Below are 22,834 nucleotides of genomic sequence, written 5' to 3' on the forward strand. Positions count from 1 at the left end.
GGAATGGCTCCAAAACAACGACAGGAAGAGAGAATTAAAACCCTCTATATATTTAGGAATAGCAGCAAACAGTCTTGACCACCTACTGCAATATCTAGCAAAAGTTCCATAAAGATTTCATCTAAATCAATTTTTAAGGATACGGCTGAATGCATACAAAACAAAAGAGATCTTACGGTATAGATAAGATAAGGAAACTACTGACAATATCTGTAGGTTCTATAGGGTTTCAGTTGAGTCCTTGAAACACTTAATTACAGAAAGCCTTGAACTCACTAATGAAAGATCTGTGTTCTTGGGTACATTTGCTCTGCCGTTAAATGGAAATATGGAGGAGTGGTGGTTCTATGTGCTATCAAGCAACCATGTTCCTCTGACATGTGCTGTGGTAGATTTTCTTGAGAAGAACTTGTCGACAGCAATAACTACCACAGTCTCAGACTAACAGTAGCGAAAGAGTATGGAGTCTCGATGACATTCTGCCCATTGGTCTGGTCTGCTTATTGATTTGCATATTAGACTATTGATGTTTTTCTTGTGTTGGTTTCTTCTTCTTCTTGTTTTTTTTTCTTTTTTGTGCTGTTCTCTTCCTTTTCCTCTCTGCTATTACTGTCATTGTTTTATTACTCTCAGATATGATTTGAAGACAATAAGTGAACATAATGAGGAATTGAGTTGTAATTAAAGTGTGTATGAAAACTATGGGCCTCATTAGGACCCTGGCGGTAGCCGTGCCCTTGTTAAGGGCACGGCTGCCGCCGGTAATGAATTTTTTCTGGGGCCCAGAAAAGGGCAATAACCGGGTAATGCCGACCTTGGCGGACCCGGTTATTGCCCTTTTCTGGGCTCCGGAAAAAAACATTCCCCATTCCCATTCGAGCCCATAGGGCTCAATAGGAATGGGGAGGATGCTAGCGGGACCCGCTAAGGACGCCTGGTCTGACCAGGCATTCCTTTGCGGGTCCTGCAGCAGTCCTTGTAATAGGGCAGCTTCTAATGAACGGTGCCGGTCCCGTACCGGCACTGTTCATTACGTAGCCGCCTACCTCCTAATGAGGCCCAATATATTACAAGTAAAATAAAAAAATAAATAAATTATAAAAAAATAATGGTGTAAATCATCGATTACAAGTCCCAGAATACACAATTGAAAACTGGTACTTGACTAGAATCTCCCAACTAGAATGGGTCATGTTGACATATATGGTATAGACCTGTTTCTTCAGGTGGTGTAGGTTTAGTTGTGTAACCAGAATTATTTTGGTGAGAGGAAGAAGGCGTGCAGGAGTAATTGGCAGGATCTGTGATCCTGGCAAAGGCGCAAGATGCCAATATTGCAATGTCAGCATTCCAGAAAACCATGTCAAAAGAAACTGCAAAGATTTGAAGAGCGCTAGCCATCCATGGCTTGTTTTCTCTTGACTTTCCTACTTGCTCATTGTTTGATTCCGGTTACTGTTGTGGTATTTTTGGGTAGCCCGAACCAGTGCTTGAAATGGAAAAACAGAAGTGGAGGCACTCCTTATCAGAGAGTACCTGCTTACTATTGAGAAGTGCTGGTAGTATGGGCTTCCCGATGAGAAGGGCTGATATTATGTCTTCAGAATAAAAGAACTGCCGTACTCGGACCGTCAAGTATCTATCCATTTAAAGCACTAGTCTGAACACATATTGTTTCCTGGTCTGCTCCCTACCATACCAATGTCTGTTTCCACTGCCCATTAAATACAATTTGTTACAGCACCATCTCTCGTTCTCCTCATTCTTCTTTCTCCTCACGCCTCATGTCTTTTCTCCCTCTCAACATTGTCCTGTCTTCTCTCTCACTCTGTCACCCTCTCACTAACGTCCTTTCATTCATCTTCATCACACTTTGCTGGTGCCTTTCCTTGCACCCCTACTTTTTCTACCATCCTTCCTCTCTCACCCTTACTCATTTACCAACCAGCTTTCAGTCTCTTGCTTAACTTTTCTAGTGCCATTTCTCACTCTCCTCACACTTTTCCCTCTACCAACACACTCCTCACACTCTTGCTCCCAGTTTCTCCTCTCCTCTCTCTCAATAGCTAGTACCCTCATATTCTCACCCTCTCAGTATCAACTTTGCATGCACCCTCATCATATTGTCTCTTGATCTCACCTTTCCTTGCAACCCTACTTTCTCTCACAACCATCCTTACACACATGATCTCATCCCCTCCCACTAACGGTCTCTCGCTCACATCTCCTCCTGCTCTCCCTTGTTAGCTGCATCACGCCTGCCCCTTTATCCTCCCTGGCATTCTTACACTCTTCCCCTTGTGACTGATTCCTATAAATACAAACTGCAATGGACATTAGCAAAGACCAAAACAGTTGGCTTTCCCAATTACTTACTATAATGGTGTCCTATCGTGTTATGCCCTTCTAATCTTACTATTGCTGTTTCCATTCTCTCTTCCACTTAAATATGGGGGAAGCCAAAATCAACTGGCGGGATGTGTATTTCCAATTTTTTCATTTGTTGACTAGTAAATGCCAACGGTTTCTATTTAAGAGTTATGGCTAGCAAAATGAATGCCATTCCATATTTTTGTTGAGGGAAAGTATGATGAAGTTGTCTTTTTACCATAACCAGATTATGATTTTGACAAATAAAGGATTATTTTCTTGCTCTATTGCCTTACTTCCTGTTTGAGTGGGGAGCGAAGGGTACCAGTCGAGGTGGGACATGTGACCTTACTTGTACTACTTTTCTATCATTACTTTTCATATCAGATTGAAGCCACCAAAGTGTATGTCACATTCTGACAGAATTTTGAATGTAACACTTTGTTAATAGAGACCTTTACTCTAGCAAAATGTGCAGTTGTGCTGTCGATACATAAACACATGAATTTCGAAGGTGTCTTTGAACAGTATTTTCATTGGAACACCTTCGAGCAGGGTTGTCCAACTCCAGGCCTTGAGAGTAGGAAACATGCCAGATTTTCAGGATACCCCTCATTAATATTCATGAAATAAATTTGCATACACTGATTCTAAAACATATGCAAATTGTTTATCATGAATATTAATGAGGGTTATCCTGAAAACCCGTCAGGATTCTGGCCCCGAGGCCTGGAGTTGGACAACCCTGCCTTAGAGTGTGGATTCAAATATAACACGTAGACACCTCTGTTTCTATACTTATGATCCTATTTAAGGTAGGGGTATCCCAATGGGTCAATGATGCCCAGTTGAATTTGTGCCAAAGATGTGACCTTCGTCTATATTATTCATAATGACAAAAGTAATTGAATGATGGTGAGCAACCTTCAGACTGTGGTGTTTAAGGTGAACATTATGGTGTCCTGTGAGTATGTTAGTCTGGGTGTGAGAGGCATTGCTCTCTAGCAGGTGTTATGTATTGACAGTTTGTATACAGATCCTGCGCATGTGTGCATAGTGTTAATCAGTTGAGAGAAAATTGTTTAACACTTTCGCCAATGACTTTGCAGTACATTGTGGGAGCACTGATATTCATGGCCCTCATAACTATTGGATTCCATATTTAGTAAACCATTGTACCCAATATTTGGGAAATGTGTTAAAGCGGTGGGTATAATCAGCCTGGGAAATGAGGACAATATCCTGTGGTCACTCTAGTTCAGATAGGTTTACACTATCTCCATATTCAGTAAGTGCTGACCTATGCACACCAAATGCAATGATCACATTTACAATTCAAGGAAAATGAGACACAGCCAGTCAATCAGCACTTAGAGAAAACATGGCGTTTTAAAATGTCCTTTCACCTAATAACCCACTGGTGATCAACTGGAGCCAACAGTGTCTTCAAGTGAGTTTCTCCAAGCTAAAGAGTTAGGATGAGAGGACATGATTTCATCTATTGGCATTAGGCTGGAGAAGCTCCTCGCAGATCCCCTTCTGGGTAGGCTAATTGCTGACATGTATCGAACTGATGAACTGCACAGCATTATTGCTGTAGCTGTCATGACATTTGAATTGAATTGAATCATAGGAATAAAAGATAAAAGTAAGGATGAACCATTGTGCATATCCCCAAATATCGTGCAACGGTAGTATCGGGCATTGGGAAATTTGGAGGTACATTACCGTGAATGCGGGCATCTTTAAACAGGCGATGGTAGATGGAGAATGGGACAAACGTCGCCAAAGGCTCGCCTCCTACTATGATGCACCCATTTGCATGGATCAAAGGTGTCATTGTGAGGCGGCACCTGCACTGAGTTGTATAACTTTACTGCCGATACGGTGATGCTTCACAATCACTCAGTTTGACAGTTAGCACATTTTTATGGCAGACAGCGGTTTTACAAATCCATAGCATTTGCTTGCCAGGAGAAGTCTACTTAGATTGGGAGAAGGTGGCAAATAAAAACACACACATGCCTGGAGAAAGGAAGTCAATTGAACATTAATAGGAAGTAGACTAATGTAAAATGGCTGCTCAGTTTTTCCTATAGAACAGCAGGGTACACATGTTTCTTAGCACTTGATACAGAGGGAAATTTGGCTCTGGATTGGAGATTTTTGGTGACCCAAAATTCAGACTTGTTTCAATTTAAATTTAATTTTGCTATATGCTTTTAGCCTGCATGGAGAAGGTACAAGGGACCATAGACACGTTAAGTATAATGTTCAGAAAAGCTTTTTATTAACTTTATCAGGATGGCGTTTGCATGAATTTCATGGGTAAGTGAACTGTCTAAAAACAAATCAGGAAAGTCTCCACCGAGATCTATCTAAGCCAAACATGTCAAGCATCGGACTAACTCAATGTATTCCGAGTGCCTAGCTAGGGGAATTCTAATCGTCTCAGAATTCCCTATTATGAAATAGATTTTCAGGATTATAACACCCAATAGGCTTCTTGCTTCAAACTTAGTTAAGGATATGGCACCCAGATATGTCTTGGCAGTCCTTGACCTAGGGATATAGTGCTCTGCTCGCTTCTTGATATTGTCTGGTAAGATAGCTCAGTGGGTTGAGCGCTCGCTGCTGTGATCTATGTGTGATCTGCACGTTCAAATCCTGACAAGACCAACTGTAAAGACTGGAGGTGGGGTGTCTGTACTCCTGCCCTCTATATGGCAGAGTAGAAGCATAGATCAGCACAGCCAAGATTCTCTATAAGGTAGAATAGATGAGCAACCAAGGCTTAAGCTCTCAGGAGGTGATGCAGGGTGGTTCTTACGTACAGTGTAGTCCCCAAGCCCCCACACAGGAATGTCCACACACTATGTTATGTGCTAACACAGTTCTTAATATAAAAAAATGTATATAAAAATAAGGTTCAATATATATACACAATTAATAACACACTTTGTACTTTGGCAAATCTAATATAGCAAATATATTGATTGATTGATTGATTTATTTATAGAGCGCTGTGGTACTACACTTAGCCATTGACTTCTTTAAAATGCATCAACTGCTGACAGTTCTAGTGACATACAAATCAAACAGTAATTGGTATCAGCATAGGACATAGGAAGGAAGACCAGTTAGTTTAAACAATGGCAGAATACTTTGTCCATCTACCAAGACACAGTTCTGTGTGAGGATCCCCCCACCTGGGAAACGTGTAATAAAGTGTATTAACAAGCCCAGTCCATTTATGTTAAAATAGTCTTGTTTCCTGGTCAAAAATGTTCAACTACCCCAATGTACCTGAGTTAGCAGAATTTCTTCGACGGTTAGTCGACAAATCCCTCGAGGGTGGACTCCCTTTAAAGCAGGAGCCACAGGGCATCGAGAGTCCTCGAAGAAATGTGAAGCTTGGCATCGAGAGCCCCCAAAGAAAAGAGTTTGGTGCTGCAAAGAAGAGTCGATGAAGAATGTAGACCAGGCAGTGGGCTTCTAATGTCGGTGTCAGCTGTCGGCATCAACGATCGGAACTCGACCACGGCTGGATTTTGGATCTTCACTTGTTGGTGTCTTTGTGGACTTCGGGTGGTGGGAAACCCACTGGCGGATTCTCGACTTTCTCTGACAGGACAAAGCGGTAGACGGCGATGGCAAGGGAGCCCTTTGTTCAATGTTCTTAGGCAAGGTGGAGCGTTGCAGCTCCAGTCATCGAGCAGCACAGCGTCAAGTTGTCCCCACTTCTGGGCAACACGACTCGGCGGGCTTAAAGCGATTACGGAAATCCTCCGAACCCCGGTCGACGTCGAAGGACTTCGATTGCCTCAATGTCTGGGTTCTTTACTTCGAGATTCCTCAGCTGACCCCATCTACGGTCGACAGCCTTTCGGAACTGGCGTCGAAGGAAAGCAGCAGCAATTCTTCATCTTCCAGCTGGGTTTCAAAGATAAGCAGCTTCAAGTTTCAACTTCAGCTTCTGAACAAATTGGGAAGTGAGAGGTCACTCATTCACACTGTTGAGCCAAGCTCAGTCAGCCAATCAGACAGAAGGGCATTCATGCAGGCATGCAGGCAGGCAGCCAATCAGGCTCACATTGCATTCAGGCCTTTCACTTCCACCCAGACCCCATAACAAGGAATGTGGATTGGGGCAAGCACACAGCCTTTCAGCACACCACACTGCATTCATGTCAGTTTCAGGCAGGGCTGACTCATTCATTGTGTCACACACACAGAAACCAGTCACCCATAACATGGAATGCATATTAGTCACACTCTACATTCACCCAGGTCCCACCCCGAGGGTCTACCCACAACATACAGTCACTGGGAAGGTTCCAGCCAATCTGGGCTGGATTTCCCCATAATACCACATATGGTTCTTCCACCCAACAGCCAGTCAGGGGAAGGGACAGAGTCAGGGCTTCCCAGGACTTTGGGAAAACAAGGTAACAGGTAATAGAAACCAAGAGGCCACAGGGTTCATCTTGCCTAATCCACTGATTCCTATGGTAGGGCCTGGGTATCCCAAAAATGGAAGATACTCAGAGCACCTGTCAAAATCAGCATGAAGTCACCACCAGCGCATATCCTGCTCTGTGGGCCACACTCAGATGCCCAAAACATACACTAGGAGCACAGGGTTGTACCCTCACCTATGGGTGGGTGTCACAAGGGTATCCCAAAGGTCTCTGTTCACCACAACCAAAAAGAGTAAGAGCTACACTGCCAGGAGTCCCAACTGCAAACAACACATAACACACGCGCGTTCAGAGGAGTGGTTCAGCTGAGTGGTGCTGTCTCGCTGTGGTGCTGCTCCCTGGCGCTTTTCTACAGGAGTCTGTGTGCTTTTCCTGGAACGTTGCTGCCTTCGTGCTGCCTTGGCCTGCCTCTACTGGCTCCGCCTCCTAGTTGCAGCTGACTCCTTATCTTCATCACGCATGCGCGGTCAGCGCGCGCGTTCAGATGAGTGGTTCAGCTGAGTGGTGCTGTCTCGCTGTGGTGCTGCTCCCTGGCGCTTTTCTACAGGAGTCCATGTGCTTTTCCTGGAACGTTGCTGCCTTCGTGCTGCCTTGGGTAGGCGTGCCGTTTCCAGCGGCTCCTTTGCAAGATTTGCAAGACTCTATTTGTCGTATTGCCAAGGACTGATATTGTGTTTTCTTTGGTTGTTTCCAGCCCGCCTCTCCTGGCTCCGCCTCCTAGTTGCAGCTGACTCCTTATCTTCATCACGCGTGCGCGTTCAGCGCGCGCGTTCAGAGGAGTGGTTCAGCTGAGTGGTGATGTCTCGCCGTGGTGCTGCTCCCTGGCGCTTTTCTACAGGAGTCCGTGTTCTTTTCCTGGAACATTCCTGCCTTCGTGCTGCCTTGGGTAGGCGTGCCGTTTCCAGCGGCTCCTTTGCAAGATTTGCAAGACTCTATTTGGCGTATTGCCAAGGACTGATATTGTGTTTACTTTGGTTGTTTCCAGCCTCTCCTGGCTCCGCCTCCTAGTTGCAGCTGACTCCTTATCTTCATCACGCGTGCGCGTTCAGCGCGCGCGTTCAGAGGAGTGGTTCAGCTGAGTGGTGCTGTCTCGCTGTGGTGCTGCTCCCTGGCGCTTTTCTACAGGAGTCCGTGTGCTTTTCCTGGAACGTTGCTGCCTTCGTGCTGCCTTGGGTAGGCGTGCCGTTTCCAGCGGCTCCTTTGCAAGATTTGCAAGACTCTATTTGGCGTATTGCCAAGGACTGATATTGTGTTTTCTTTCGTTGTTTCCAGCCCACCTCTCCTGGCTCCGCCTCCTAGTTTCAGCTGACTCCTTATCTTCATCACGCGTGTGCGTTCAGCGCGCGCGTTCAGAGGAGTGGTTCAGCTGAGTGGTGCTGTCTCGCTGTCTAGCTTTCGAGCTTTCAGCGAGGCATTATTTTGGGAGTTTTTGTTTTGTTGTTTTACAAATTGCTTCTGCTGCTGTTTGTGTATAGCGAGGTTTTGTGTGTTTCCTCTGTTCGCCGAGTGGGCTACAGATTGAACCACTATGCAGGCCAGACTGCCAACATTGACTATGGGGATGCCCCCAGCTCTCCAACCTGGGGGCTCCAATCCTTCTCGCAATTTTTTGTTAGATAATGCACAACTATTAAAAAAAAAAAAAAAAGCCAGCACTATCACGCTGTTCAACGCCGGTTTTGAGCCGTGGTCGTAATGGCAGCAAAGTTTGTTTTAGAGGTCATCATTGCCTGATATTCGGCCCTTTTGTAAAGAAACAACTTTGGCCCCCTTGCTTGATAATTTGCGAGTTCCCTTAGCTTCACAAGCCACATGTGCGCCTTGTTTAACTTCAAAGGATAGATTACCTCTACCCTACACTAAAGTGGCTACTGAAGCGCGGGGCCAAACTCCTGTTTCTCTAAATCCTTCGATTTGTGGTAGTCTTGTGTCCTGTATTTCCTTGTCCGACAGCATGTTACTCCACAACTTACCGCTTTCATCTGCGGCAGTGACTCAAGCCGCGTCTGCTGCCTATGTGCCTGCTGAAGCTGCAGTTATTAATTTGGATTTGAATCCATCCGGCTTTTCCCAACAACTTTTGCCTGAGAAATCCTCTCTAAACTTGTCACGCTCTCCAGTCATGTTTTCAGACATTGATCTCAACTGTTCTGAAATTGAAGCTTCATACCTCGCACCGACACCACGACGTAGCGCAGCACCACTAGGTCCTTCTGGCAAAGTGGATGCGGAAGCTACGACCAATAATATGGTCAATCTCACTTTATCTGCCATGCATGTCTCACTACAAACGTTATCCAAACTTTTTGACTCAGTGATTAACAATATGTGTGATCACTCTCAAAAGTTGGATAAGATTTTAGCCTGGCAAGAGCATGCTACTTCACTGTTACAACAAACACATTCTCCTGTACCTGGGCGAATTGATGCAAGTGATCGCCCTCTGGCTCTTACAGCATCATTAGGTATTCAAACCTCGTTTGAGGTACAATTAGTAACATGTTCTAACCAAGTCCATCCTTCGCTGGCATCCCTTTCTTTATTACCTGCAGTGCCACTCATTGAAGGCATTATTTTGGATAACATAGCCACGGCGCCTGCTCTTTCAACTATCTCAGTTGCCCCCCCCACCCAATACTGGAATTCTAGCTCCCCCAAGTGTTCCTTACACTATTTTCACTCCAATTGCCTCGTGTGCTGGCCCCTCAACCCTTGCAAAGTCTCAGTGTAAAAAATCCAAAAACCTTCCAGCCACAAAAAAAGATAACTCTTCAAAAACGAAAAGCTTCTTTCGTCAACTTCATCCTCCCAAAAAAAGTGCTCTTATTGCTTCCTCTGCTGTGGCAAAGAAATATCACCAAATGTCTATAGTACGTATTCCAGCATCCAATGCTGAGGGTTCCTCCATCATTCCTCCCCATGCTCCGCTTGACACTTTGGTAGAAATGGTAACTGAAATGGGCAATACCTCCCAACCCTCCACAGTGCCTTCCAAAGGGCCTCCCACAGGCGTTAGTGACACTATCTTGCCTGTGGATTTCCATCGGCAGGAAATTCGTCATGCTGTTGATGCTTACATGTCTGGCCATGTTCACCTTGGCCAAAAATGATCTCTTCCCATTCAGTCATCTTTAACTAAATGCCCTTTGAGTACAACCCACCTGCCATCACCAACAACGGCCTCCATAACGGCTCCTGCCGCCGGCTCACTTGTTCGCCCTCCCAAAGGGCCTTCCTAGCGTTAGTGACACTATCTTGCCTGTGGACTTCCATCGGCAGGAAATTCGTTATGCTGTTGATGCTTACATGTCTGGCCATGCTCATCTTGGCCAAAAATGATTTCTTCCTATTCAGTCTTCCTTAACTAAATGCCCTTTGAGCACAACCCACCTGCCACCACCAACAACGGCCTCCATAACGGCTCCTGCTGCCGGCTCTCTTGCTCGCCCTCCCATGATAGATGCCGAGCCCCTGCCTCCCTCAGACTTACAAGCATCCGCTGGCTTTTCCAGACGTTCACTGTTAGCGGAAATTGCCCCGGAACTGCTTGAATTACTGCAAGCTGTCTGTCAAAAGGAGTCCAAACCATCTGCCATAAATGCACCAGTTTTTTCGGCGTTGAGTAAAGGATCCTCGGTCTCCAGGCCTACCCCTAAGCGTTCAGCCAATTTTTGCCTACAATTAAAATGCAGGCCACTTCCTTGTCCTCAATATGTCTTAAATCGCGGTTCAATCTTGAGCATTTTTTCTGATGTTCCTGCTCTAGAAGACATTAACTCACTCGACATAGCTTTAGTTGACTTTTTTGACAAGCATAACATGCACTCGGTTCGATTATGGATGCAATCACGAGTCATTCAGAATGCAATATGGGCAGCACGGAGACAACTATGTGATTTGGGCTTTGAGATTTCTTTGGAAGCGGCTGATGACTCCTCTCCTCTCCAACAGCAGTTGTCAAGTAGGTCAGCTCTCCATCGTAATCATAGACCCCACTCTCAGGAGCTGAGAGGTCCACGTTCTGCTCCTGATCCACTTACCCAGCACTAACTAGTCCAAGTTGTGGAGCCTAGTTATTTCACTGTTATTAGCTGGAACACAAGGGGGCATTCGCAGTTACTGAACAATGATTCCAGCTTTTTGTCAAAATATAAATTAATGTTATTGCAGGAAACATGGCTTACTGTTGATCCTATTTGGGATGCCCATGATGTACTCACCATAGTGGCTCATCAAGGTCATAGTGGCCGTCCCTTTGGTGGGTTATTGACCGCAATCCAAGTTGATAGTAACTCTAGTCTCTTTCCCTGGGCGTCCCCTAATGCTTTCATTCAAATGTCGAGATTGATATTGTCATCAACGGTTACCAGTCAATTGGTCGAAAACATTTGGTCGACAGGACAACTGGTCGACACCATTTGGTCGAATGCCAAATCGTCGATTTTTTTTTTTTTAACACCTTTTTTGGCATTCGACCAAATGGTGTCGACCAAATTGCAGTCGACCAGTTTGTTTTCGACCAATTGACTGGACACCGTCATCAACATCATATGCCATTATTAACATTTATTGGAATCCGGTGGGGATCACGGACGAATGCTTCCTTAAAGCCCTGAGTGATATGCTGTCTCTAACTTTATTGGATGGTTTTGTTAAAAAATTATTAATTGCGGGAGATTTTAATCTGGACTGCATTCATTCCAACAGCAGAACCAATTCATCTTGCATTAAAAAATTGGAACAATTTGCCAAGGATTAATGGAGAATTTCCTTCCAATATCCCTCCAGTTTCAACCTGGTCTAGGGGCTCTTCTGCATCTATTATTGATTATATGTACACAAATGTCATCTTATTTTGTGATGTGTTGGATTTTGAAATTGTGCACTCGGATTTGAGTGATCATAAGCAAGTAACTGCTGTCTTGCAATATTGTGATAATTCCATTTTGCGCAGAGATAATATTGCTAAGTGTCAATTTAAGGTCAATAACGCGGGTAATAGACTCTGATGGACAGAACAAGCCCTAGTCTCCCTTCATGGTTGTTTGTCAGTGTTAAATTCCACTACTTCAAGTGTCTGCTACTCTGACATGCTTCCTCTTTTTCAGCCTCTATGTGTCTAAGCGTACATACTCTATTCCACCTTTACCTGTTTTTGACAGGGAAACTAGAGATCGCAAGCGCCTCTTTCATCAGCAGAAAAGAGCAGCATTGAAAATTCCCATTAACATTCCCATTAACATTCAGCACAAGCATCTTATTAATCTCAAAACTAAATACAAAAATTGGGTCAGAGCAAGACGTGCCAAACTTTATCACCTTGATAGCCAACTTCTATTGGCTGCAGTTCAGAGCAAAAATATTGCTAGAGTGTGGTCCCATCTTAACCAAGCCACAACTGGATCGCAAGTTGTTACACAAGCCAATGAAGTCTCCGAATTTGCTTGGATTGCCTATTTTTCTGATTTATACAAAGTGCCTGAAGGCAGTATCGCCCTAGCTTCCACTTATGCCCTGAATACCTGATGTAGATGATATTTTAATGTTCATCAAAAAAGCTAGTCGATCAGGTGCCTGTGGTCCGGATGGCTTGTCCAACAACATGTTTAAAGCCCACCCGGAAGTGTGGGGGCGCATTTTGTTTTCTATCTTCACCCTCATCATGAAATCACAAAAACTGCCCCCAACCTGGACCCATTCAATCGTCGTCCCCATTTACAAAAAGGGGAACAGGAAAGATCCGTGCAGCTACCGGCCGATAGCGCTACTAGATGCCCCAGGGAAGATTTTCTCTCGACTGATTCTGAGAGACTCTCAAAAGTGGACGTCAGAAGTCCACCTCAATGATCCATTTCAATCAGGCTTTGTGGCAAGTTTAGGCACCACTCCCAATATAATCACTCTCAACATGCTTCTCTCTGATCATGCGGCCCGTAAACAGACCTTATACTTGCCTTTCGTTGACTTTAAGGTTGCATTCGATTCAATTGATCGTAGCCTACCCTATCATAAATTGGTCAATCGGAAATGCCCACCATCTTTGGTATCTCTAATAGTACTCCTTCACTCTAACACCTTTAGGCAAGTCCGCCTTAATTTAGGTGGGGACTTGACTGCAAAATTCCAGACGTTCAGAGGGTTGAAGCAGGGGTGTATTTTAGCTTCCTCAATCTTCAATTTTTTCATACACGACTTGGGCCTTAATCTAAGCAAGATTTTAAGTGACAATCCCAGTTTGGGCTTGCGCAGAATTCCTTATCTGTTCTATGCTGATGATTTGATCCTCATTTCAAAAACTCATTCTGGTCTCCAAAAATTATTGGATGGCCTAGAGTCATATGTGGATCTAAATCATCTACAAATCAATACTTTCAAAACTCAAATAATGATTTGCAAAAGTCATTCAGGCACGAAAAACAAACCCTTCAGTTGGCGACTACATAATGTCTCTCTAGCACAGGTACCCAGTTACAAATATTTGGGCACTATAGTGGCTGATACGCCCACAACTCTTGAGCTTGATCTAGCAACCACTGGCAAATTATGATCTTTAGTCGCCCAAGCAAAGATTCTTATGGGCAAATTTGGCAAGTTCACTGTCTGACATGTATTAACATTCTATCTCCAGAAGGTGCTCCCGGTTTTGACCTATGGATCTGAAGCACTCTCCCCCAGACCCATTGAGTGGTGGGATAAATTGGAATCATCCTTCTGGAAACAGGTTTTGCATTTGCCCGTGTGCACTCCTTTGCCTCTAGTTCATTTTGAATTGGGATCTCTTTCCATGGCTTCCTTTGTCATCTGGAAGTACTGTGCTTTTTTCGGAAATGTCTCTTGTCTTTGAACCGTTTAGATATCCTGGGAAAGGTGGCAAGTCATCTACTTATGCGAAATGTGACATTCTCGAGAAAATGGTGCATGTTCGTTAAGAATGCACTGTCCGACGCATCTGTGGATTTAGACTTGCTCTTATCAAATGAAAATCGAGCCAAAAAGAAAATATATCATCATGATTGGATTACAACCCAAAATAAATGTTTAACTTTTAAGGACTTCGATCACACTTTATCTGCCCATAAGCGACTCAGAGTAATGGCCGATTATTTGGCCAAATTTCCTTGTTCAAAGACTCGCTAGAAATTTCTTCGTTTTCGTTTAAATCTCTGGCCAACTCTAGATGTTCTGGCCAGAAGGAAGTAAATTGGAAAGGCTGAGAATTGGTGTCGATTTTGTAAGAATGTTAACCAAAAAGAAACATTAGAACATTGTTTGGTGCATTGCCCAAATTTGGTCTCCATTCGGGTAAAATGTTTTGGGAAGTTCTTTAAAGAGCAAAATGTTAACATACAAAAAAACATGTGGCAATGCATTTTCTCATCCGTCTCATTGGGTGTTAAGATAGCAACTGTACAGTTTTTGGATGCAATTTTTTATGATCTACATTTTAAAGTTTTTTTTTATTCTTTATTTCCTCTCTTGTCTTATTAATGCTGAATTTTAATGTTGATTTTTGCTTTCCACGTGTCGCTTTTGTATTTTTCTTTTATTTAACTGTAAAAAAAAAAAAAAAAGATTGTAATGACTGTAATTCACTGTTCTTGACATTTTGTATATTGAAAGGTTGATTTTATCAACCATAAAATAAAAAAAAAACAAAAAAAAAAAAACATGTAACACACATGATAAGGTAGTACAGGACAAGGACATGGAGGCCCTGTCCCTCCAATGCATTTCCAGCATCACACCAACTCAGCCTTTTATCCTTCCAAGGTCGATAAATGAGTACCAACTTCATTTGGGATGATAACTATATGTAAATCATATGTACACGTTTTGACGAAAGCGCTATTCAAATAACAAATCATGATCCCCTACTACCAAGGGTTTCTCCTGACTTGCATAAGATGGATGTTAGGTCTAGATATTTTCATCCAATCTAGATATTTTCACCCTCCATCAACCTTTCTAAACAAGTTGCATTACCTTATAACGCACTCCAAAAAGCAATTATTTCTTCCTTCTTGCTTAGGATTTTGTCAGGATGGGATGTTGTTAGCCAGCAGCCAGAGGTCACCATGCTGGGTTCTGTCTTTTCCTTGGTCTGGTCACTGCCACTGTCTGTTATAAAGCTCTCAGCTAGCTCTTTGTCTTCTTCTTTGGCCTGATCTCCACCAAAGTCTGAGGTACTTAGGCTTGTGAAGTCCTCAGATAAGAGTTGTTGCAAATATAGGTGTAGAGAAAGGGTCTGATCTGGATACATTTATTGGCCAAAATACTCTGCCTACATTATACCCTCAACAGATACTCCCTCTTGCCAACTCAGACCCTATCTGTGCCCTAAAGCGCTAATCCCTGGTGTTCTTTAGAGTGCTCTGGCCTTCTTTAGAGCCCTCTTGATTGGTTTGAATATATAATAATCCTGTGATAGGTCATACCTGAACTTCTCTTGTTGCGTTGCCTGTGATTGCTTACTTAGTGATTACTCGTTTCAAAACACTAATTTCAGAAAGTGTTTGTTTTTTGTTTTTCCTTTTTAGTATTTTTTTGCAGTGAGTGCGTGGGTGAGGAGGGCATTGATCTTTTTCTAAGTGTCCTGCGTTTGAAAATCAAAGGATGTTTTAATGTTAAAACAAATGGTCTCTTATTTATTGTATGCAAAAAGTGGGGAATTGTGTACAACTTTAAATACAAAGAGCAAAAGTAACTACAAGAAAACATTGCGTATTGGTGGGTATTGCTCTATGTGATATGTTGCTGGATCAATACAAGACTGGTAAAATTCAGTAACATTTATGTATAGTCGTGTCTTAACAGGAGGTATCTCAATGAGCACTTCAGAGTGGCTTATGTAGGCCTTCTTCAGAATGGATGTAAGAATTATTACAGTCATTTGGGCTTCGCAGTTTCCAACATTCCAACATAGTTTCAGAGTTCCACGTGTAGCATTTTGTTATTACAAAAGAATGCAAAGATGTGTGTGCTTGAAAATGCTGTGAAGAGAGTGATTAACATCGGATATCATCTTCAACTCCCCCAAACCACTTTATCTGCATATTTCTAACAAATGACGACCTTAATGATAAACAGTGGCGGGACAGTGGTTAGTTGAGAAACATGTCGTCATGGGAGATATAGAAACTAGACCGGGTTTAGAACAATGTCACTATGGCCCCCTCATGCTGTGACTCGTGTGTTTTACCATGTAAATGGCCGACAATTTACAACATGAGGCACAATGCAACCAAATGTAAAATTGGACTTAATACGCTACACAATGCGTGTTTATAAAGGTCAAAATTTCTTTATATACAAATGGTGTTATTTTTGATTACAGGCTAATTGCACAGAGGGAACATCCAACACGTGCACTTATGTTCACTGTAGTTGCCACCATGCAGTTTTCCTTGTTTGCGCTACCAAGTGCAAAACATGCATGCAAATACAAGCAGACGTAGGTTTATGTACAAGCAAGCGTAAATGTCTCCCGCAGTGTATGGGTGGTGGGAGGAATTGAACAGGGACTCCTATGGAATCCCAGAGCTTTTAGCAGATGTTAAAAGGTGGTGGATTCCATAGGAATCAAATGGATAATGTATTTATCTATTGTTGGCTTCTATGGTACATGCTCCAATATACAGAATTCTTCTTGTTGCATCAAGATGAAGGGGGGTTTAAAAGACAAGAGGAGGGCAAGGGCACAAAAAGGTAGTTTTCGGTTCTTGTAGAATTCAGACCTAGGGCGAAGGAAGATGGAGAAGAAAAAAGGCCAAAAATAACATAAGCGATTGCAGTAGAAAGTAAAGTCGGATTGTCGTTATCGTAAAAGAAGCACCTTAAAGAAGTGTGTAAGGGCAGGCACAGATTCAAAGCACAATGCAAGAACAGAATAAAAAATTAGTAACCCTTAGCATGAGGGAAGACAAGAAACCAGACATTGACCATCCGGGATCAGGGTGAAATTGGCTAAACCTAATCAGGATGCCGGTGTGACGAATTGGATTCTGCCTTGCACGAGTACAAGGATGAGTAGAGATAAAATGTCCCACTCAACTACACACTTCTTTATACCAAAACACAACGCAATCATAAGGGTAAAACATGGACAATCAAGCGATATAACATCTTTGCCTTTTGTGGGAACGTGGGCAGAGGGAAGGCTATACTGTCAAGAGGGGTGTGAAGGCAAACCAGTAAGGTCCAAAACAGCACAGTATCCCAGTCTAAAATAAAGGGAATTTCCAGTCAAGTTTCTATATAAATATATATACTTTAATTAACCCCACCGCCTAGACATAGAAGAAAAAGAGAATACTGCATAAAAACCCACCCTAAAGGAAGAAAAGAGAAGATGCAACAGATGTCAGAAAGTAGCACTCTGAGCGTAAGTCCAGGGTCGATAGGTACGGTACTACCATAAAAAGGATATTGGGTTGAAAACATAGATGATCGTGGCCTAATCAACCTCTAGGGTCCAAATGGACTGTGGGAGCAGTTCAGGGTCAACAGTACCTGGATTCAATTCTTGGTGAGCTGACACATCCGACCGGGTGTCGGACAATGATGCATGCTGATCAGGCTCAGTTCAGGCGGATCTGGGTTGTTTGACTGTGGCAGAACTGTTCACGGCGGAATTGATCATAGTCAATTTCACTGCAAATACAATTCTACTGCAGCCAAACTGACCAAATCTATGTCCCCATTCCCCCAATACACCCACCCCACCTTTTCTCCGTCCGCTGCCTCTCCTGGCCCTGCAGTGTCAGTTCCTTCCCTCTAAAGCGGGTCGGATCCGACATGGTGGGGCCCCTTTTCTCTTTTTTGTCCCCTGCCTCCAATCTTCAGGAAGCAGGGGACGACCCTGCAACCCCCGCTCCCCATGTTCGTTTTTTTTACCCAACTTGATCGAATCAAATCTATCGAATGGCACTGGCCGAATTTGGTCAAATGTACCATTAGATCAGTAATATAATATTCAATCAAATTGGGTAATACAGTTCAGGCACGTAGGATCGTAGAGGCCCTGGGAGCAAGCGGGCATGGAGTAAGAGCAAATAATCGTGCTATGTGCAGTAGAACAGTGGCTTTTCAAAGATGCAGGGCGTGTGGTCCGAGAAATGCTTTGCAGTTGTCCAGGTCGAGGCAGGCTTTAGCCAATGGGAGGGTTCGGCAAGTGACACTCCAGCATTTCGAGATGGCGGGCGATGGTCATCGAAGTGGTGATCGAGGGTGCACCGATGTGCGATCAATGAGGCAGCAGTTAATGGGCTAGCTGGGCTGAGGCGTGGTTGTAACCCCCGGTTAGAGTCGGTGAATGACTATCTGGTGATTCGGTTTGCGCTCCGGCATTGAGCAGTCGCTTACAGCCTAGTAGGTCGTGTGCTTCACTAGGACACAATGCTGTGTCGAGCTGGTTTAGATGCAAGCAATAGTTTGGATGGTTGGAAGAATGCAGACACCAGCACCAGTGCCTTCCCTCTTGTTCAAGATGTGGTGAACACAGAGTGACCAGTTTGGTGATGTATCACAGGACGTTTCGGCTGGTCTGGCCTTCTGGTTGTTGTGAGGCCTCTGCAGAGGACTTGAGGGCAGTATGCTTCCATTCAGGGTCTGCTCACCTAGCTTAGGAGATCTGTTGCAGAGTGGTTGGTCCTGGACCACAGCACTGGTCACCCCGATGTGCCCTGGGGGTGGTTAGAGGACAGATCTTCTTTTTGTCTTGAACGGCTCCTTCTTCACCTCAGGCTGAGGGCTTTGGACAGTGCAACTGTCCCAAAGGAAGTCTAGTGAGAATCTTCAGAATGTCTCTTCGACCTTATAGGATCCTCGTGGAAGTGAGTCAATCTGCTTATGGGGTGAGATACCCCTTCTTTTAAAGGCACAAGTCCCCTGGTGATTGGTCTAAACCTAGCCTGCTTTAGTGGACCAATCCCTGCTCCTGGCCGGAGTGGACTTTTCCCTGTTGATGTCACACCCAAAGGGATTTGCTCCAGAGGAAGTTGAGTGGACTGGAAAGGAAAAGAGAGACAGCAAGAAACAGGATGGTTGAAGGCTTCTTCCAATGACCAGAACCCCCCTGTCTATCCCACTCCTGCACCCTTCCCTTCTACTGACAACAAAGGCCTTTGGACATGCTGCACCCTGGTTTGAGAGTACTCCTCCTCAATGGGTATGTTCCTTTGATACTTGTGCCCAGGATAGCTGCCTGCTGTATGGCTGTCTCTGGGGAAGGGTGTTACCAGCCCTCATAAAGGGGATCAAAGAGAGGCTGGGTTCTCTGAGTTTCTGTCCTGCCATTTGGAAGTATTGGCCTATCTAACCCGAATACACATTCCCTTCCACAGCCGAGCTGACTCACAGGAGCTGACACATGTGCAATATCATTTTGGATGTGGTGGTCATGATCAGAAGAAGTGCCATGCACTATGCCTAAACTCAGACATAGCTTATTTTTTAGAGATTACCCAACCACCAGCATTTGGCACTCGCGATCATCATAGTTTTGGTACAGGGGCATATCTTTAATGTCGTCCCTATGCTGCAGTGACTTTTCTGTCGAGTCGACATCTTGTGACCTTTGAACACTTTGGACTTGGAAAATGAACCCAAAACTGTGCTTTCCAAGATGACTATACTTCTGTCACTGGCTAATACAAATGAAGACAAGAAAAAGATGTGTTCAAAGATCTACTTTTTAACTTGAATCTTTCAGAGGAATTAGCCTCCTGGATTTTTGGCTTTGATAGCCTTGCAGATATTCTGGAACTATGAGATACTCTTTCTGCGTTCTGAAGGGAGTGAGGTATTGTAATCTAGTTTATTAATATTAATCTCCAATTGTATTCAATAAGTACATGAAAGGAATGTTATAATGCTGTAACCAGAAATGTTGCAAAATCTTCGAAGACCCATCACTATTGCATGACAGCAGCACGTGTCAGTTAGAATCATATTGGCATCTTACCACAGCTACCGCACCGCTCTCCAGGATAGTCTCCATATCCAGCACTGTGTAATAGGCCACATTTGTCATGATGTAGATGACGGTAACGACTGGCATGGAAATGATGACTGCCAATGGCAGATTCCTATCCAGAGTAAAATGAAACAAAACATGCAATTAACGCTGTGTTTATTTTTGAGCATTTGAGAGAGCCCTGGACCTAAATGATCAGCAGTTGAAATTAACTTAAAGTCAATGGGCCTGGTTACATGATCAATGTGAAACTCTGCATAGTAGAACTGTCCACTGCTCATAGCTGCACAGAGACAAGGTTATTTAGCGTTTGAACCAGTGCTAACATGTAACAAATCCATTTAGCACGGAAATACGGAAAGAAACCAGCAGGGTTTGCAGCATTACTACAAAAAGGTTTTTGCAGTGCAGTGAAATGGTTTATCAATTGTTTCTGCCTGTCTGATCAGGCACAGAACAAATATGACCTGCTCTAAATTTGGTAAGAACCCTATTGCGTAACAATTTGAACCAAGTCAAGGAATATAAGCACATAAATCAATTTTTCAATGTTTTACTGTGTGTGCAACAGGAAGCAAATGCAATCCTTGATCCACTTTTACAATGTGGAAGATAGGACTTTGAGGTTAAGTGTGTCTCTATTTATCTCACGTGGCAAACATCAGACTGCTTACTTTTTTGATCCACTGCAAAAAACCTTTATCTAATGTGGATTGGGGCAAAACCTGTTTGCTCGATTCCCTATTACGCAAGCAGCAAAACTGGTGCTAAGTATATTTGGTAAATTTTCAGTGCCTGTACACACATTTAAGGATTTAGTCCTTAATGGAGAAAGCAGTGATCTGTTACTTTGAAAAGCCTTAATATGCTCTTTTTGTAAGTAATTTTAGTCCCTTTCATGATGAACATGTGGTATTGAGAGTGGGCAGGTTCAGTTGGAAGCCCTATATTTAGTGACCAGCCTATGTGTTCCTATGCCGAGGTATTGTAATTCACACTGAGACACCATCACAGGTAAGGTTGGTCTTGATTGGGAACAATCAGTGTCTTACTGTATGACGATCGATGACTTTGCGAGTTCATGATGTTTCAACACACCAAAAGTCACATGTTCTAAGATTATTGCAGAGTTTAGCCCTACTTAAAAGCACAATGTGGTTGATCACCAGCACTCCCTTAGCCTGGCTTAATTAAGCACATATTAGGACATTTATATGCCATCGATCATGAAAAAAAGATAGATAAATGATACATGATAACTCATTTTGTATGTGTATTTATTGCAAGAACAGGAGTGCCAATTTTGATCAAAAATGACTTACAATAACACATTTACGCAAATGTGGTCAAATTGTGCTGTTAAGATGGATTTCTGAACTCTGCCTTGGAGGGCAGTGGTTCGGAAGGCCAACCTAGTTTCTTGGAACAGGGTAACCGCTCGACAAGCCAGACCAATCAGGGTAGCTATGGCAGGCGGCCAAGACTAAGGAGGTCATTACAACCTTGGAGGTAGCCATGCCGCCATTTGCGGCATGGCTACCCCCATTCCGGGTACCGGGTCCCTGGAATGGGGAAATACCATGCCATTCTGACTTTGGAGGGCCCAGTATTTCCCCATTCCAGGATCCCATCCCCATTCCCATTCGAGCCCACATATGGCTCAATGGGAATGGGGAGCATGCTAACAATGGGCCCGTTAATGACGGCCCGTTGTTAGCATGCTGGTCTGCTCACGAGACCCGCTAAGGATGCCTGGTAAACCCAGGCGTCCTTACCGGGTCCTGCGAGAAAACCTTGTAATGCGGTAGTAGGGGGTTAACGGGGCCGGCAGCTCTACTGGCCCCGTTAACCCCCTACTGCCAAGGTCGTAATTACCTCCTAAGTCTCAGGAGGGGTGAGGGTGACTGAAGGACCTCAATGAGCACAGAGAGCAAGGACACTTACAAATTACTCCAGACCAGTGTTATATCAAAAATATATACACATTTATTACAAGGCCTTTGTAACATAGACCATAGCAAAAGAATCACAGTAACACTAAGTAAACCAACACATCACAAGCATTTCAATATATATACAAGACCTTTGGGATCTAAAGGGGGAAATGCACGAAATATGTTGAAACCCTAAATGGGAAGGAAACAGGCAGTGCAGATTGTCTTTAGGCCCAGTTCGACATCGACAAAACACCTAACTAAGAGGCAGTCCAAATCCTAAGAAGAGAGGAGCCTTGTGCTCAATAGTACATGCAATGCAAACACACACGGTTGTTCCAATGGGGAGAACAGGGTCTCTTCAGGGGTCTCTAGCAGCTCGGGAAGGTGGATGAGGCGATGGAGAATAAGTTCCCACTATTCAAGAAGGACCTCCACTTGAAAGCAGAGGCAGTTCGAGAGTTCGGGATGGAGTCACTATTTCACAATAGAAGTGGAAAGGAGAGGGACCCTCAGGAGCCGCTCGTGCATAAAAATGGGCCCTTGCACTAGGGGCCACCGGTTAGGGTACTGAGTACTCACCAGTTCCCGACGCAAGTGGACCCAAACTTCGGCAGGTCAGTCCACTTCGCTTGCAGGTTCGAATGCGGCAAAAAGGACGTAACGGCACCTTTTAGTTCCTGAGATACAGCAATGATTCCCAAACGGGACAGTGGCGATTTCTCTGCTCTGGGGGGATGAATCGACCCAGTTTCACTGCAGCAGGCTTCAGGGGCAAGAGGGTCACAAACGCAGCAGACTTGCAAAGGACGTTGCACGGCAGGGCAACACGGTAACCGCTTTTACTCCGGTCCTGGCGCACTCATCTCACTTCAGACCTGGGAACGCCAAGTGTATGAGATTCGGTGTGAGGGTGCCGTGGACACAGAGCTAGCAGTATACCAAGTTTCGAGGGCCTCCTCGAAACAGTGGCAGTGACAGAGCAAAGCAACTTTGTAAGCTGGTTAGTCCACTAGTTGGCCCAGGTGCCGATGAAGGTGCCGAGAATAGTTGGTCCCACTATTCCAATGGGTCGA

General features: G+C 44.1%; 1 protein-coding gene across 1 annotated transcript in view; it reads right to left on the bottom strand.

Moving 5' to 3' along the window:
- LOC138481477 (Y+L amino acid transporter 2-like) overlaps nt 1–22,834 on the bottom strand; it is a 501,185-nt gene that overhangs the window by 199,690 nt on the left and 278,661 nt on the right. The window contains exon 5 of the mRNA XM_069613643.1: nt 19,813–19,936. Within this exon, the coding sequence (XP_069469744.1) occupies nt 19,813–19,936 (124 nt within the window). The remainder of the gene's footprint in view (nt 1–19,812; nt 19,937–22,834) is intronic.

This window comes from Ambystoma mexicanum, chromosome 5p, assembly GCF_040938575.1.
Source record: "Ambystoma mexicanum isolate Mex_15411 chromosome 5p, UKY_AmexF1_1, whole genome shotgun sequence".
In the NCBI taxonomy this organism is placed as follows: domain Eukaryota; kingdom Metazoa; phylum Chordata; class Amphibia; order Caudata; family Ambystomatidae; genus Ambystoma; species Ambystoma mexicanum.